We start from the raw sequence: 17806 nt of genomic DNA, 5'->3' as shown, positions 1-17806 counted from the left end.
GGTTCCAAAGCCACTGTTGGAAAGAAAAAAAGTGAAAGGGAGAAGGCCACCAATGATTGACAGATTACAGCAATCGCATATCTTAAGGAAACCAGGCTAAAAGGATGAGCTGACCTAACCTGTTGTTTTAGCCGTGTACAGCGCTGAAAGGAATGGATTAATGTTTGCTGTCCAGAAACATTAGTCTGAAATAGTTGATCTGTAATTCTTCAAAATTTTAGGTGATAACAAGTGTATGTAACTTAAATCTTGGAAAAGACTTTAAAACATTTTTCTCCCATATCTCCCTAATCTAGAGGAATGTGATTACTAAATATTTCAGGAATCTGAATTTAGGTGTAGCAAATCACCAATGACTTTTGCAGATCTTCTATAAACTAATGACTTAATGAATTGCTAGTTTGAGTGTTGCAATAGAATCTGTGGGATTTTTGCCTTTTAATTGTTAAGATTTTTTCAGTAGTTTTTTTTACGTATCTGTAGAGAAGGAATTCTGATATGTGGGTGTGAAGCATTTTGGTTTGTTTTCTAACAAATGGAAGTAGTTGATTTGTGCTTTACCTCTGGTGAAGGTAGTGCAATTTTTTCTGCTTTTAGGCAGGCTTTTTAAAGTAGTAGACATTCTTACCTATACTAAGCAAAGGGTTTTTTGAGGTTTTTGTATGTGTATCTGTCTGTGGATTACTTTGATCTGATACAGAACTTGTATTTAAAATATGAAGAAGAGTACAAGCCTTAATATTTGGCTGCCTTCTTACCTATCTGCCCTCTGTTTACTGAATGCATCCAGAATATGAAGAGACTTCTTATTGAGCATGAAAAGAAAACATTTTGTTTCACTTCAATGTTTATTTTAACCAGGTCTCAAAGTCTCAAATCAGACTACACTTTCTGTTTTGTTTTTCAGAGTGATATAATTGACAGTGCTTCTCCTATATTTGAGGAAGAACAAATTGATGATTGGATGGTGGATTAATAAGTAGCTGTTGTATTACAAGAGTAAGAAGATATTTTGTGAGTTAGGAAGAACCGGATTTTCACCCTAGTCTAGCAGCTTTGCTGCTCACTTAAACACAGATGAATGAAGACCTCATTTGGAAAATCGCCAGGTCAGCGGTCCAGAGCTGATGCAGGTGAGGTATTACTGAATTTGCGAGTTTTGTTTGCTGTTTTTTAGTAGGTAAAAAAGTGTCCTTAATTTATAGATTTTCTTATGTACTCATGACTTTATGAAACTGTTTGTTTGTGGTTGTGGGGGGTCTTTAGTGTTTTTTTTAATATAAGAATTATTGCTTTCATTATAGAAACTGTGGAATTTAAAGGATATACGTAAATTTGATTAAACTGTACAGACTTACATATAAGAAGTTATAATGCTTTTGGCTGGCATGGAGTTAAATTTATTCATAGTATCTGGTATGGGGGTATGTTTTGGATTTGTGCTGAAAACAGTGTTGATAACACACTAGTGTTTTAGTTATTGCTGAGCAGTGCTTACACAGCATCAAGGCCTTCTCTCTTTCTCATGCTGCCCCTCTGCAGCAAGTAGGCTGGGGGTGCACAAGAAGTTGCGAGGGGACACAACCGGGATACCTTACCCCAAATGACCAAATGGATATTCCATAACATAGGCTAACAGTTTAAGGGGAAATTTTCTCTTTTGCTCACCTCAGAAATGCTGGAAAATAAACAGTAATGTATTCACCATATATTTGTAACTTGCTCTAAAAATTTTAATTATTTTATAGAAATTGATTAGATAGTAATTGTGAAAAAGCATCTCTCAAAAATACTTCAGAAAGGTTTTTCTAAATGTACATAGACATTATCGATACATTGTCTGTTTCATAAGCTGAAATAATTAGTCAAATTATTTTAAAGAATTCTTTTTTTGAAGAAACTCAAAATCTGAGTAACCACTTATCCTTTTATGACTGGTTAGGCTAATTTGAAGTTTTGCAGCTCGATAGACTAATGAATCTCAGTAAATCTTGTGGACTCTGTAGTAAGGATTATCAGCAGTGACAGAACAAAAAAATCAAGTTACCAGTCAAGAATTGTTCTGTATGCTGGTATTTGAAGTGAATGCTGTTTATTCATTCCTCTGTTTAATTATTTGCTTTTTATTTGAACTTAGCTGAGTAATGTAGCTTTCTTTGTAGTTGTTTTCTCTCTTCTGGAATGTTCTTTGGCAGGGGGAAATGATGCCCTTCCTATTTTGTACTGCAAAACTCGCTAGTGACCTGCACAGTGAAAAACTTTGTGGACAAATGGTGCAGCACATCATCTAACCCTGACATTGTTTATTGGTATTTTCCAAAAAATCTCATAAAATTGGGAAAGCTCAATTAATTTTTCAAATACCCAAGTGATAGTCCATTACAGTGCTTTTAAATACCCAATTCATTCACAAGTGAAGCAACTGATATTGGAAGATTTCTTTGAAACCTTTTTGTTTCAAAACCAGACTTTCAAAAACATTTTTATTTGTGAATAGCTTACATTAATGTTAGTTTGCTGTCACTCATCTAGCAATTTCAAAGATAGTTCCTGAAAGTATTTTTAGTAGACAGTTTTAAAGAAGAAACTCAGTGCAGAGTTTTAGATATTTGCTTCAATGACTTTTCATTCAGCCAACTGATATGAGTCATCCTTCTTGACACCAGAGTATTTGCGGAAGGAGAATTTTATTTGTAAGAGAAAAGAAAAGAAAGTAGGCTTTGACCTAGTATTTAATATCAGTATGGTTGACTTCTAAGCATTATCTGGGTACTGTGAGAGTTACAAAAAATTTAGACATTAGGCTTTAAAGGTAACTTTTAGAAGAATTTTGTCTAACAATCTAATTGTGACATACAATGAACATTACAGCAGATTTGAGGTATCATAATGTGAACTTTATGTAGAGGGTGATTTTTGTGAATGAAAATAGGTAATTTTACTTTACATGTTGAGTAGAAAATTTCAGTATTTGTCCTCTTAATTCAAGAAAAAAAGACTCATTTTAAATGGTCTTGTTATTTTACTATATTTTATACTATAATTGACATCTTTGTTTTGCATAAGATTTATTTAGATGCCACTTTTGCATTTTCATAACCCTACACAACAGTTAATATTTAGGTCTTTACTTTTTTCTGTATTCAATTTTTAAATCTTAACTGAGGAGTCCTTAATTTATCCTCATGTCTGATTAATGTAGTATCACTGTCTTTTTGATACATGTCTCCAAGTAGTATATGTTTGGTCAGTCTCAACTCTTAACAGTTAGTTGTTGTCTAGGTGTTGCCATCTTCCAACATCTGGATATATATTATTGAAAAAATATATATATATTCTGACCTTGCTACTGTTGCTTCTCCTGCTGATCATATTTCAAGGGTAGTTGGCCTTTATTGCTTTTTGAAAAAAAACTTATGTGGTGATGGAATATCTACTGTATGTTTCCTAATTTTATATATATATTAGGAAAGAGTGTACCAGGTAGCCGTTATTAGGAGACTGCATAACCAACTCTATAATGTGTTTTTGTGTGTGTGCATGTTAGGGGTTTTTTTTAAACATACAACTACTGAGCAGGAAAGACAGAACACTTGTTTATCATTGTAGTTTCACAGATAGTGGTCAAATTCTTTGAAAAGAACAACAAAAGCAGTAATTGATTTCATCAGAGATTATAAAATGAAGATTTTGATGACTGAAAGAAAGATCTTGCAATGCAATATAAATTAAAATTATAGTGAGTTCACTGTATTTTATTAAAACTTAAAAAAAACAACAACTGAGAGAGAAAAGGCTATCAAAAGCACAACTAGGTAAAGTGACAAGGAGCTGGAATTAGAAATCCAAATCAGTAGTAAAGGCTTAGATGTGATGGCTTCTTTGAAAAAGCTAATTTTCCTCTGTCCTGTCTGCCTGCCTACAAGGAAGGGCTTTTATTTGATGTAAAGTAGGTTTAAAAGAGGGAAAAAAATACATTTGACTAAAATATCCAAGTTTTTGAAGTGTACCTCTGTGCTGGTTTTGTGTAGCAGGGAGGACTAAAGTGGCAGCTTCTGCGAGAAGCTGCTAAAAGTTTCCCCTTTGTCCAGTGGACTTGGCTGGGTCTAGGGTGGACCCACCACTGGCCAGGGCCCAGCTAATTTGCAGCAGTTATAATCCCTCTGTGATAACGTATTTGAGAAGGGGAAAATAAAAGAATAAGAAGCAGAAGCTCAGGCAGAGAGGGGGAGATGTGAGCCTTGTGGGCCTTGAGGCCCTCATTCTCTGCTCTCTGCCAGGTGGCTTTCTGAGCCTAACTCGGCCTGGCCTGGCTGAGAGAAGTGAAGAGAGGAGATGTGAAGAGAACCTGAGAGGCGTCTGCCTGAGCCTGATTGTGAAGAATTCCTTGTGAGAGGAACGGCTGCAGATGCCAATGTCAGGGAAGGAAGGGGAGGAGTAATGTTTCTCCTGGCAGAGAATCCCCTGCAGCCTGTGGTGAAGACCATGGTGAAGCAGGCTGTCCCCCTGCAGCCCATGGAGGTCCACAGAGGAGCAGAGATCCACCTGCAGCCTGTGGAGGACCCCATGTTGGGGCAGGCAGATGCCTGAAGGAGGCTGTGGCCCATGGAGGGTCTGCACTGGGGCAGCCAGTTCCTGAGCGACTGCACCCCGTGGAAAATCACTCCATGCTGGAGCAGTTCTTGAAGGACTGTAGCCCATGGGTGGGACCCCACACTGGAGCAGGGGAGGAATGTGAGGAGTTCTTTCCCCCAAGGATGAAGGAGCAGTGAAAAGCGACATGTGATGAACTGACCATGACCCCCATTCCCTATTCCCCTGTGCCGCTAGAGGGGGAAGAAGATGGAGATAATTTAGAATGAATTTAAGCCTGGGAAGAGGAGAGGGGTGGGGGGAATTTTTTTTCTCTCTCATTATCCTGCTTTGGTTTTATTAATAATAAATTGAAATAGTTTTCCCCAAGTCAAGTCTGTTTTGCCCATAATGATAACTTGAATGATTTCTCCCTGTTCTTATCTGGAACCTCGAGCTTTTTGTTATATTATCTCTCCCTCATTCCTTCGGAGGGTGGGGAGAGTGAGTGAGAGACTGCGTAGCTTGGTCCCGAGGGGGGCTGAACTACAACAACTTCTACTGGGAAACAGACTTAATAGTTCCATCTTAAGAAATAAAGGATAACACCGAAGAAGGAGAAATGAAGGAAAGCCAAACCTGTTCCTTATTTTTTCACAACAGTAGAGTGCATGTCTACAGCCTCAATTATTTCATTAAAATATAGAGCAGCTTTCCAGGATATAGTTTTAGTAGATCAACTAGCTGTTTTGTGCTTGGCATTGTGCCTATGCTTATAATGAGTGCCTGCTTCTCCCCAATATAGGTGAATCCCAGTTTTTTCATTAACATAATCTAATTGTCTGTAAGATAAGTTGTGAGTACCCTTGTTGTGTTTACATTTATATTTTGTCTTTTTTAGTCTAGTGATCACTTGTTTTATACTGTAGAAGCGTAAGACATGGTCCTTTACAGTCCTTCCTAGCTGTTACCAGTACTGTCCTTGTAAATTAAGAAGAGATCCCACTCCCAGATGTGACTTGCTTAAAAATGCAATGAAATTTTTTGGCAGAGTTGGGAATTCATTTTACCACTCTTCTGGTCTGGTTTCCCAGATTCTTAAAGTTGACATTGGGCAATATCAGATGTGAATAAACATGTCTGTGGAGTTTTTAGGTGTTTCAAAGTAATTCTGAAAGAGCTATCAGATCAAGAATAATTCTCATGTGATTATATGGTGTTTCCACAGCAGATTCTGAAATATAATTTTTAAATGTCCAACTTCTGCTGCCTGTCATAAAGACGGGATATTCTGAGAAATAAGCAGCTGTGGTGTGTATTGAAGAGTCCATCTAATTTTGATGGACTAAATGGAGAGTACCATCTGATACGACAACAATTAAAAACATTGCTAGTAGCTTTCTCCCGTCCTTCATATTCTCTCTTCCTACCTCCCCCAGTTGAAATGTGTGTACCCCTCCTTAGAGTTCACACTCTCAAAGAATGTTTATTTTATTTCTGTGTTGCCTTACCCTTTTTCTTTCCCTGTGAGAGTAAGGTAGAAGCATTCAGAAACATGACTCATAGTTTTGCTATTGAATTTAACAATCTATTTTAAGTATACATTAAGCAGAATTAATTCACGCTCAAAAAACACAGACCAACTGACAATTAAATGCTTAATTCTTTTGTTCTTGACTGGGAGTTGGGAGTTTGTGTTGACTTTTTATTATGGAAAATATTTAATTTTGTAGTCATAAGAGATTCAGCCATAAATATTTTCTCTTTCCTCAGATCTATCAAAGTTTGACTCTTTGCTGTTTATTACAAAGAAGCATAAAACAAAACCAATCACTTTGTGTGTGTGTTTGGGTTTTTTGTTGCTATTGTACAGTATTAATTTCTGCTTTTATATTAATGGCAACTTAGTTGTACAGAGTTTATACTGAATGATGTCTAAAACATGGAATTTCATGGAATGCACTAGTTAGAATAGTAGCACTTGTCAGTCTATAGTCAGAAGGAGGTAAAGGGTATGAACTTAAATCCATTCAATGACATTCATGTTATATAGAATCTGATAACTCTCCATTATTGTTCTCTAATTACTGTTAACATCTTTGAAATCACATTACTGCTTGAGACGAAACCGTGCTCGACCCCGAAACACTTGATACACTAATTTTCCACTTGAAATTGTTGGGAATTTTTTAAATGTCTTTCTTTGAATTGGACACGTGACAGGGAATGACTAATGCTAATTATGCTTCTATTATAAGCCATTTAGGTGGTATTAGAGGTGTCAGGATAATTTATGTAAGCAAAGTTGCTGCTTTGATTCTTATGTTTGGCATTCTCTGCTAAAGGAGATACTCCAGGTGGGGTCTCACCAGAGCAGAGTAGAGGGGGAAAATCATCTCCCTTGACCTGCTGGCCATGCTCCTCTTGATGCAGCCCAGGATGCGGTTGGCTTTCTGGGCTGCAAGCATGCATTGCCTGCTCATGTTCAGCTTCTCATCTTCCAGCACACTCAAGTCCCTCTCCGTAGGGCTGCTCTCAATCCTTTCTCCGTCCAGCCTGTATTTGTGCCTGGGATTGCCCTGACCCATGTGCAGGACCTTGCATTTGGCTTGGCTGGACTTCATGAGGTTCTCACAGGCCCACCTCTCCAGCCTGTCAAGGTCCCTCTGGATGGCATCCCTCCCCTCCAGCATGTTGACGGCACCACACAGCTTGGTGTCATTGGCGAACTTACTGAGGGTGCACTCTATCCCACTGTCTATGTCACTAACAAAGATGTTAAACAGGGCCGGGCCCAATATTGACCCCTGAGGAATGCCACTCATAACTGATCTCCACTTGGACATTGAGCCATTGACCACCACTCTCTGAGTGCGGCCATCCAGCCAATTCCTTATCCACTGAGTGGTCTGTCCGTCAAACCCATGTGTCTCCAATTTAGAGAGAAGGATGTTATGCAGGACACCGTCAAATGCCTTGCACAAGTCCAGGTAGATTATGTCAGTTGCTCGTCCCGTGTCCACCAATGCTGTAACCCTGTCATAGAAGGCCACCAAATTGGTCAGGCACAATCTGCCCTTGGTGAAGCCATGTTGGCCTAGAGAGTTTCTTTCGGCCGACGTTACAGTATCAGCAGCCTCCTTCAGGCATCCGCCTGTCCCGGTGTGGGGTCCTCCCCAGGCTGCAGGTGCATCTCTTCTCCTCCATGGGCTGAAAGAGGACAGCCTGCTTCACTGTGGTCTGCATCACGGGATGCAGGGGATTCTCAGCCAGGAGCAGCATTAATCCTCCCCCTCCTTCTTCACCAACCTTGGCCTCTGCAGCCATTCCTCTCACAAGAAATTCTTCACAACAGGCTGGCAGACGCCTCTCAGGGTCTCTTCACATCTCATCTCCACTTCTTGCAGCCGGACTGGGCCAAGTCGGGCCCAGACAGCTGCCCGGCGAGAGTCCAGAGGGTGAGGGGCACAAGGCCCACAAGGCTCACGCCTCCTCCTCTCTGCCCCTGCTTCAGCTCCTTCACATCTTTTTTTCTGTTTTTCCCCTTCTTAAATACATTATCGCAGAGGTGTTATCAGGGAACATTCTGCTACCAATTGGCTCGGCCTTGGCCAGCAGCGGGTCCGCCCTAGGTCCAGCCGAGTCCACTGAACAAAGGGGAAACAACTTCTAGCAGTTTCCTACAGAAGCTGCCACCATAGCCCCCCCTCACTAAATAAAACCAGAACAGACATTCACAACTTCTCTGGGCAATCTGTTCCAGTGTCTCACCACCCTCATCATAAATAATTTCTTCCTTATATCCAATGTAAATCTATCCTTTTTCAGTTTAAAACCATTGCCCCTTGTCCTGTCACTACAGATGCTGATAAGAAGTCTCTCTTCATTTTTCATATTGCCCTGGTTTTATTTAGTGAGGGGAGGGCTATGGTGGCAGCTTCTGCAAGAGGTGGCGTAAAGCGACATGTGATGAACTGACCGTAACCCCTATTCCCTCTTTCCCACTGTGCCGCTCGAGGGAGGGGGAATGAGGTAGAAATAATGTTAAGCCTGGGAAGAGAGAGGGGTGGGGGGAGGTTATCTTGTTCTCTGTCTCGTTTTTCTTTTTTTTTTTAATAACAAGCAAATAGTTTTCCCCAAGTCGAGTCTGTTTTGCCTGTAACAGTAACTTTAAGGATTTCTCCCTGTCCTTATCTCGAACCTTGAGCCTTTTTTTTCTTATATTATCTCTCCCCTATTCCCTTGGAGGGTGGGGGGAGTGAGAGAGAGAGTGCGTAGTCTGGTTCTGAGCAGGGACCCTTTTATGTATTGAAAGTCCACAAAAGGTCTCCCCAGAGCCTTCTCTTCTCCAGGCTAAACAATCCCAGCTCTCTCAGCCTTTCTTCATAGGAGAAGTGTTTCATCCCTCTGATAATTTTTGTGACCTTCCTCTGGTCCCACTCCAACTGGTCCATATCTTTCTTGTGCTGGGATCTTCATGTACCCTGTTATCATCTCTTCTTGTAAGTAGGGTATATTCACATTATTCATCTAAATGCCATAACTTTGTATTAAACTGGGCACTACCTTAAGCTACCAACACAAGAAACTGTGCAGTACTCGGTTTGCTTAGTTGTTTTTTGTTTAGAGCTAGGTACATGAATAAGCAAGTTCTTGAAATGAGTCAAGAACTGTCAAGCTCATTTTCACCTGACAGCAAAAAAAGGGTAGTCTCCTCTCAAACTCAGTTCAATGTTGTTGTAAATATTTGTTAGTTTGGTACATGTCATTTCATGTGTGGAGATTGTGTATGGATAGCCGAGAAATTTTGGACGTAAGTGAATTTGAGAGATAAGACATCTGGCTGTAGAGCTTGAGTCCTATCAAAAATAAGAGGTGCCTAAGGTGACTAGTTACTGAACAGGGCAAACACTCATTCTCAGTAGCGTGCATAGCTTCTCCTTTGTGGTTTTTGCAGCTTCTGTAGTAGATCTTTCTTTTGTTGTACCTGTAGAGTTCCTTTTGTTTTGGAAGGCTAAATGCATTGCACTGTATAATAAGACTCAGTCTCTGAGCAGAGGACAGAAAACAAGTTTTGTGCTTAACTACCCTGCTGAATATGTGGGTGTTTTTTCTATAGTGTTTTAACTACTTGAACTGATTTAGTTGAATCTTACTTTATCTCATCAAACAGTAATGGAAAACATAAGATCTGTGTGTTCATGTTCTTTTACTTTGTGAGAACGGATTTCTTTTTCTTTTTAAGAAGTAGGATTTTAAACTTTTCCTTGTATAACTAAGGAGTGGCTAATGATATGAGAATGCTCATTTAGTGGTTGCAGTCAAGTCCCAAAGTCTTTTGGGTTTCTATTCAGACTTTTTGTGATATCTTTTATTTTAGTTTCTAGCTAATAGTTCTTATAAACATGTTCAAAGCGAAGTTCTATTTACTTGATCTTTTAATAGTTAAAAATTGCAAATAGGATCTTTACTGTAGCTGTTTGCATGGAGGGCCTCATTTTTGAAAATTTAAAATTCCAGCTGTTGTTAAAACTGAAGATGTATCATTCCATAGATTCAGTACAAGCTTGAGTGTTGGAAACAAGATGTATGCAGTCTTATTTTAATTCTGTCACTTGATATATGTCCTCTTTATTTCTCCATCAGAAAATCCAAAGATTAAAATATTTATGAAAACTTTTTAGGTTAATTGCACTTTCAGTGCATAACTCTTGTGTGACACTACTGCTATTATGAAAATGAATTTTCAAAATGCATATGCCAAAGCTATGCTTGGAGCATGCACATAATGTTAAAGTTAAAGAATTTGTTTGGATCTGTAGAGAAACCTCAATTAAGTATTTCTCTGTAGGTGTGAATTTAAACATCCATAGATGAAATTATGAACATATTTCTACAGATACATGAAGGGTTCTTTTTATTGATAACATACATGTGTCCAACACTCTCTGAGTTCTTTTAGATATTCCATATTTAGAGGGTTTAATGTTTAATACCAGCTTTATTTTTTGAAGTTATTTGACATTACATGGGACTTTGATTTAGCAGAACGATACAGCAATTTACTTAAATCACAGTACAAGTACAAGTTACATTTAGCAGAGTATAGCAGTTGCAATATACAGCCGAATCACAATACAGATGTGATTCTCATTACTGGTCTCCATCACAATGCTGGGCATCCCCAGTCGTTGGGAAGGAATATGTGGATTGAAACTGGCTCAAGCCTGTTGCTCTCTTCAAAGTTCTTTCTGTTAGTTTTTCAATTTTTATACTGTTGTCATGGTTTAACCTCAGTCAACAATCTAGTACCATGCAGCCACTCGCTCACCCTCCCCCTCCCCAGGGGATGGGGAGAGAATCAGGAAGAAAGGAAAACTCGTGAGTTCAGATAAAGTTTAATAGGATAGCAAAGGAAGATGTAATAATGTATATATTGATAATGATCATAATAATGATAATATATAGGGATAATAAAAAATACAAAATGAATTATGCACAATTTCTCACGACTCGATGACTGATACAGCTCATCCTGAGCAGCGATCATGGAACGAAACTGAAAAGTGACCCCAGAGCGATCCTGAGCAGTGAGAGAAAAAAAACGAAAGAGAGCCCATTGACCAACTCCCACTTATATACTGAGCATGATGCCTATGGCATGGAATACTCTCTTTGGCCAGTTTGGGTAAACTGTACTGGCTATATCCCTCCCAGCTTCTTGCATCTGCACATTAGCGAAACCTGGGAAGCTGAAAAAAGTCCTTGGTCTCTTTAGCAACAGCTAATAACATCATTGTATTATCAACATTCTTCACATACCAAATCCCATACTAAATCCAAAACACAGCAGCTACTGGGAAGAAAATTAGCTCCATCCCAGCCAAAACCAGGACAACTGTATATGCTATACTGAGTCTTTATACTGAATATATGGGGTTTATTATTATTATTATTTTTATTAACTCAAGGGCAGTTACACAGCCATTTGATTCCCTCAACTGTTGTAGCCATTTATCTAGAACAAAGACTACCTCCCATCTCCTTTGTGTTAAGTTCAACTTTTTGTAACAGTTGTCATCAGTCACTCCCTACTTCTTCACTTAGCTACCTGAGTACATAGTCCTTGCCTGTCTCCTCAAAGCCTCCTTCCATTGTAGGAGCTCATTGATCAGTCACAACATGAAGTGTTTAAATTTTTTTTATTTGAAAAAGAGAACTTTTCTGTAAGATACCTTTTTGACATTGTGTATAAACACACTTTATTGCTCAATAATTCCATCATTTATATTGTAGGTCATGCAGGAGTCTCTGCGAGCATGATGAAGAAAAGAACTTCCCACAAGTAAGTTGCTATTATCTTTCCTAAAGTATAGTTCTCAATAACTGGAAGTACCGTTCTAGAAATGTATCTGTATTGTTCCAGTCATTTTACTCTTGAAAATCATGTGGAGTAGTATTCAGACAGTGTATATGTGTAGAGTCAGACTTTAATTCTTTTGTGAGGACAGTGGGAAATAATGCACCATTGGTAGAGTTCTAAACATCATTTTGGACATTACTCTGAGATAAATTATTCTGTCAATACAATTCTGTAATCTACTCTATAATTCAGAGACAAGAGATTGCAAACCAGAAATTGGGCACATGTACTCCAGGATTCATTACAGCTTTAGTTTTTTAAAAGGATTTTTCACCTTTTTTTTTTTTAAATAAAGAGCATACTGAAGTACTTCTATAAGGCAGTTGCTATTTGTGTAAAGGATACTTGCTTATCATATACATTCATGGCATGTATTAGTCTCTCTACTATATTTTGAAATAGTAGTAGCTAAATCCTGCTATGAGTAAATGTGAGAAGATAGAGATAATAGCTTAGATATGATTGACCTTAGTGTCTAACAGCTAGATGTTGCATCTGGCTGCATCTCTGGTGGGTGAACTCTAAAATAAGCTGGGGAAAAGTGAAATTTATTAAAATGCTACTAGTTATATTTTGAGTATGAAGTCCTATAGTAGTGATATACAACATGCATCAATCCAAAGCAACTTGTCTGGCAGAAATATCTTCTGTGATAAACATTTGAATTAGTATTAACTGTTTCCCAGACGCAACACCTGATGTAAAACTACTCTAATTCCTTCCACCAGCTCTTCACTATTCAGTCTTGTCTGTCTCCTTACAAGGCAAAGATAAACATTTATATGTCTAGAGACAGGTAGAGTTAAAATTTAATTTCTCTTGTTCTTTTTCAACCGCTCAGAGAAAGGAGTGTATGATGGGAAGACTATCAGAGGTGGGTTGCCTTTTGTACTTGAGGGTGGCTAGATTTGTCTTTATTGTTGTGTTGATATACACTTATTTAAATACCTAAATAGGTTGTATATTTTTTAGCATAAAGGCTTTTATGGGGCATATTAAGTCATGATCCTAAGTCACATGATTTTGAGGCATTTACCTTAAGTGCCCAACTGAGTTTTATGTTTTAATTGTTTAAGAATTTTTTGGTAAAGGTATCAAACCAAGATGACTTTGTGTGCTGCTCACTGACTTCTCTGAGAAGGACAGAGGCTAGTATAGAGTTGTTTTTATTTGATATTTATTGCTTACGTTTTTGAAATGAACAGTAAGTAGTGCTGTAGAGATGTTTATAGTAAACAAGTGGGATATGAATCAGTATTTTAAAATGTGTGCTGATACTACTATGAGCTGTTACAGCAGACCATGAATTAGTAATGCATACTTTGTCATTGATTTAGTTATGATGACTTTTACATTCCTCATTTAAAGAAAAAGAGGAACAAGTCTACTGGTACTTGAAGGCCATAGGGGAGATTCTAAACTAGGTTCAGAAGTTCATGAGGGAGGGAAGAGCCAACAGGATGGAACAGGGAATGGTCCAGTAACTGAGGAAGTGATAAAATGAGCTGTGTGGATTAGTCTTCTGAACTCTTCTTAACTAAAATGGTAGTTAACCATTGACCCTTTTGGAAGGGGGTCCCATGGTTACAGGTCAGCTGCAAAAGTTCTTCTGAGTGCTCTGTCAGTGTCAATAGGTAGTGATGATCTCTGTGAATATGAAGCTGATCCTATTTGTGTCAGATCAGCCAGTAGTGTCTTGGCTCTCATTCTTTCCACCCTTGGTGTGTAAGGAACGAGTGCACAAAACAGTGTAAGTATAAAATCTTCCTTATGCTCTCCAGATTTCTCATAGTTGGCAGTTCAGGACTTTGAGGTGGAGGTTGTATCTGCAGTTTAACTACCACTGTACTTATCCCTTGTGAATTTCTGATCACACTTTAACTTGTGGTGGTGGGTTATACTTGGCTATGGGTCAAACTCCCACCCACCCACTCACTCCCCCTCCTCAGTGGGGCAGGGGGAGAAAACAGAATGAGAAAGCTCATGGGTCAAGATAAAGACAGGAAGATTGCTTACCAGTTGCTGTCACAGGCAAAACAGGCTTGACTTGGAGAAAATTAATTTATTGATAATTAAAATAGATTTAGGTGATAAGAAACAGGAAGATAAACATTAAAACAACACCTTTTCTCCCCTGTTTCCCATGCTCAACTTCAGTCCTTCTCTCCAGACTCCTCTACCACCCAACACCCCCAGAGTGATGTAGGGGAAATCAGGGAAGGGAGTTTACAGTCCGTACATAATGGTTGCTCCTTGCCACTCCTTCCCTCTTGTACTTACTTTCCCCCTGCTCTGACATGGGTTCCTACAGTCCACAGTTCCTGTCAGGAAAATCTGCTCTGGCATGGGTTCTCTGTGGGTTCTCCATGGGCCACAGTTACTTCAGAAATATCTAACTGCTCCAGCATGGATCCTACACAGGCTGCAGTGTGGATATCTGCTCTAGCACCATGGAATACCTCCTTTTCTGAACTTGATGTTCCCTCTGCTGTTTCTCACACTTTTTTTTCCACTTTTTTTTCCCCTCCTTCTCTACCTGTCCAGTGTTTTTTTGCCCTTTCTTAAATGTTTTCACAAAGGCACCACCAACTTCGCTGATTGGCTCAACTGCTAATAAAATTTTTTCATGTAACAAGATTTTACTTATCAGCTTAATGCCTTCAAGAGAAATACTCAGTTGCCGAGGCGAGCAGCTCCAGTGCCTGCAGGATCTGCAGCGGAGCTCTCAATCGTGGTGTACAGGGGGATTTCCTGAACCGGGGGAACCTCAGAGGGAGCCAAGAGAGCTGCCAGGAGCCTGTAGCTTACAGGACAGCGGCTGATGAGACCTAGGCGGGATCAGGAGCAACGGCAGCCAAACCCTCCTCGCATGTGTAAAAGAAGCCCCTAGGGAGCACTAGCGACCAGGAGTGCCACGACCAGGGTGGGCAAACAGGGCGTGGCACGTCAGCAAGGGTCAACTCTGTTGAGTTCATTTAGTCCCTGAATTTGGGCTCCATCTGTCATAACAGTCTCTCAGGGCAGGAGAGATGACGCAGAGTTCGCTCAGTTGATGAAATGGGACTGGATTTCAATGCAGTGCAGTGGGTGACATTGGACACAGGAGGAGAATGGTATGTAGTGTTGGATTGTTGCATGTTTCATCTGGAGGTCGCAGTTGGTGTATCTGGCGCAACTGGTGTATCATGTCCACAGTCTGCGGGTTGAAGATGTTGATCTTGAGAAAGTTGCTGGACACCAGTTGTTAAAGCCAGTTCTAGTTCCATCACCGCTGCACTTTGCTCGGGTTTATCAAAGTTCATTCTTCATTAATTTGGGTAATTCTTACTATAATACTATTAATATAGCATATAGCAACTGTGGTAATGATGACATACAGTGGCAGGGTTATTTAGCAGTTAACAGCATACAATTCAAATCATTGGCTATTTTCACCCAAAATCAAATCCCTTTGAGGTACACATCGGACTGCCCATACTTCTGCATCAGCTACCAAGTGCACCCAGGTCCTTGAGCAAAAGCAATACCGTGGATGGGTTTGCCATTGCATAAGGCAGGACTAACCCAGACTGTCTTCCCTAACATATTCTTCATGTGCACTATGGGGACTTTATTCCCTTCTACAGTACATGGAAATTTTGTTTGGGCAGGGCCAGATAAATTGATGGATCCCCGAGTGCTGACTAACCAGGTGACTTTTGCTAAATGTGTATCCCTGTGTTTAAAGGTCCCAGCACCCCTGGGTGTAGTTTTTAGCACTCCATTGTATCGTTCAATTTTCCCGGAGGCTGTTGCATGATAGGGGATGTGATATACCCACTCAATGCCATGCTCTTTGGTCCAGGTGTCTATGAGGTTGTTACGGAAATGGGTCCCATTGTCTGACTCAATTCTTTCTGGGGTACCATGTCACCATAAGACTTGCTTCTCAAAGCCCAGGATAGCGTTCTGGGTGGTGGCATGGGGCACAGGATATGTTTCCAGCCATTCAGAGAGGATAGGTTTCCAGCCATCCAGTAGTTGGTTCCGCCATTGTAAGCATGTGGCGCTTGCCTTGGCGAGTTTGTGGGAGTGTGATGTAATCAATCTGCCAGGCCTCTCCATATTTATATTTCAGCCATCGTCCTCCATACCACAGAGGCTTTAACCACTTGGCTTGCTGTCGTAGTTCAGCCCTGATCAGGACCAGACTACGCAGTCTGTCTCTCGCTCCCCCCACCCTCCGAGAGAATAGGAGGAGATGATATAAGAAAAAACAGCTCAAGGTTTGAGATCAGGACAGGGAGAAATCCTTAAAGTTACCGTCACGGGCAAAACAGACTCGACTTGGGAAAAACTATTCATTTATTTCTAAAATTAGCAGGAGAATGAGACAGGGAACAAGATAACCTCCCCCCACCCCTCCCTCTTCCCGGGCTTAACATTATCTCTACTACCTTCCCCTCCCGAGCGGCACGGGGGGGGAAAAGGGAATGGGGGTCGCGGTCAGTTCATCACGCGTTGTTTTACGCCGCTGTATCATCGTCGGGGGAAGAACTCCTCGCATTCCTCCTCTGCTCCAGCGTGGGGTCCCTCCCACGGGCCACAGTCCTTCCTGAAACTGCTCCGGCGTGGGTCATCTCTTCCACGGGGTGCAGTCCCTCTAGAACAGCTGCCCCAGAGGGCCCTCCACGGGCCACAGCCTCCTTCAGGCCTCCACCTGCTCTGGCGTGGGGTCCTCCACAGGCTGCAGGTGCATCTCTGCCCCTCCGTGGACCTCCATGGGCTGCAGGGGGACAACCCGCTCCACCATGGTCGTCACCACGAGTTGCAGAGGAATCTTGGCCAGGAGCCATATTACTCCTCCCCCTCCTTCTTCACTGACCTTGGCGTCTGCAGCCGTTCCTCACAACAGGCTGGCAGACGTCTCTCAGGATCCTTTTTACATCTTATTCACTTCTCATCTCCTCTCCACTTCTTGCAGCCGGGCCGGGCCAAGTTGGGCCCAGTCGGCTGCCCGGCGGGAGGCCAGAGGGTGAGGCCTGCAAGGCCCATGAGGCTCGCGCCTCCCCCTCTCTGCCCCCCGCTCAGCTGCTTCACATCTTCTCTTCTCTTTTTTTCCTGTTTTCCCCTACTTAAATACGTTATCGCAGAGGCGTTATCACGGGACATTCTGCTACCAATTGGCTCGGCCTTGGCCAGCAGCGGGTCCGCCCTAGGCCCGGCCGAGTCCACTGAACAAAGGGGAGCGACTTCTAGCAGTTTCCTACAGAAGCTACCACCTTAGGCCCCCCCTCACTAACAAAACCAGAACACTTGCTTAATTGCAGCACGTTTCACATTCACAGATAACCTGAGCAATAGTGTCCCTGGTCAAGTCCACCCCTCGATCACGAGCCCATTTGTAAGTTGCATCTCTTCCTTGATGGCCTGAGGTGTCATGGGCCCACCGAGCTAAAAATAATTCACCCTTATGCTGCCAGTCCAGATATACCTGAGCCACTTCAATTTTAGCAGCCTGATCCACCCACTAGTTGTTTAGATGTTCATCAGTGGCTCGAATCTTGGGTACGTGGGCATCTACGTGATGTACTTTTACAACCAGCTTCTCTAACCAGGCAGCAATACCTTGCCACAGTGCAGCAGCCCAGATGGGCTTGCCTCTGCGTTGCCAGTTGCTCTGCTTCCATTGCTTTAACCACCCTCATAGGGCATTGGCCACCATCCATGTGTCAGTGTAGAGATAGAGCACAGGCCATTTTTCCTTTTCAGCAATGTCTAAAGCCAGCTGGATGGCTTTCACATCTGCAAACTGACTTGATTCACCTTGGC

At 41.1% G+C, this 17806-nt stretch overlaps 1 protein-coding gene across 1 annotated transcript in view; it reads left to right on the top strand.

Moving 5' to 3' along the window:
- The first annotated feature begins 1031 nt into the window (after window positions 1-1031).
- The window catches only part of LOC147596682 (spindlin-Z-like), a 35555-nt gene continuing 18780 nt past the window's right edge, over window positions 1032-17806 (top strand). Inside the window, exons 1-2 of the mRNA XM_086769729.1 lie at window positions 1032-1133; window positions 11869-11917. Of these exons, the coding sequence (XP_086625855.1) occupies window positions 1082-1133; window positions 11869-11917 (101 nt within the window). The 5' untranslated portion in view covers window positions 1032-1081. The remainder of the gene's footprint in view (window positions 1134-11868; window positions 11918-17806) is intronic.

Source organism: Chlamydotis macqueenii, chromosome W (genome assembly GCF_036417535.1).
Source record: "Chlamydotis macqueenii isolate bChlMac1 chromosome W, bChlMac1.mat, whole genome shotgun sequence".
Classification (NCBI taxonomy): domain Eukaryota; kingdom Metazoa; phylum Chordata; class Aves; order Otidiformes; family Otididae; genus Chlamydotis; species Chlamydotis macqueenii.
Note: the sequence above shows the minus strand (reverse complement) of the source record. Positions and strands in the feature narration are given on the sequence as shown.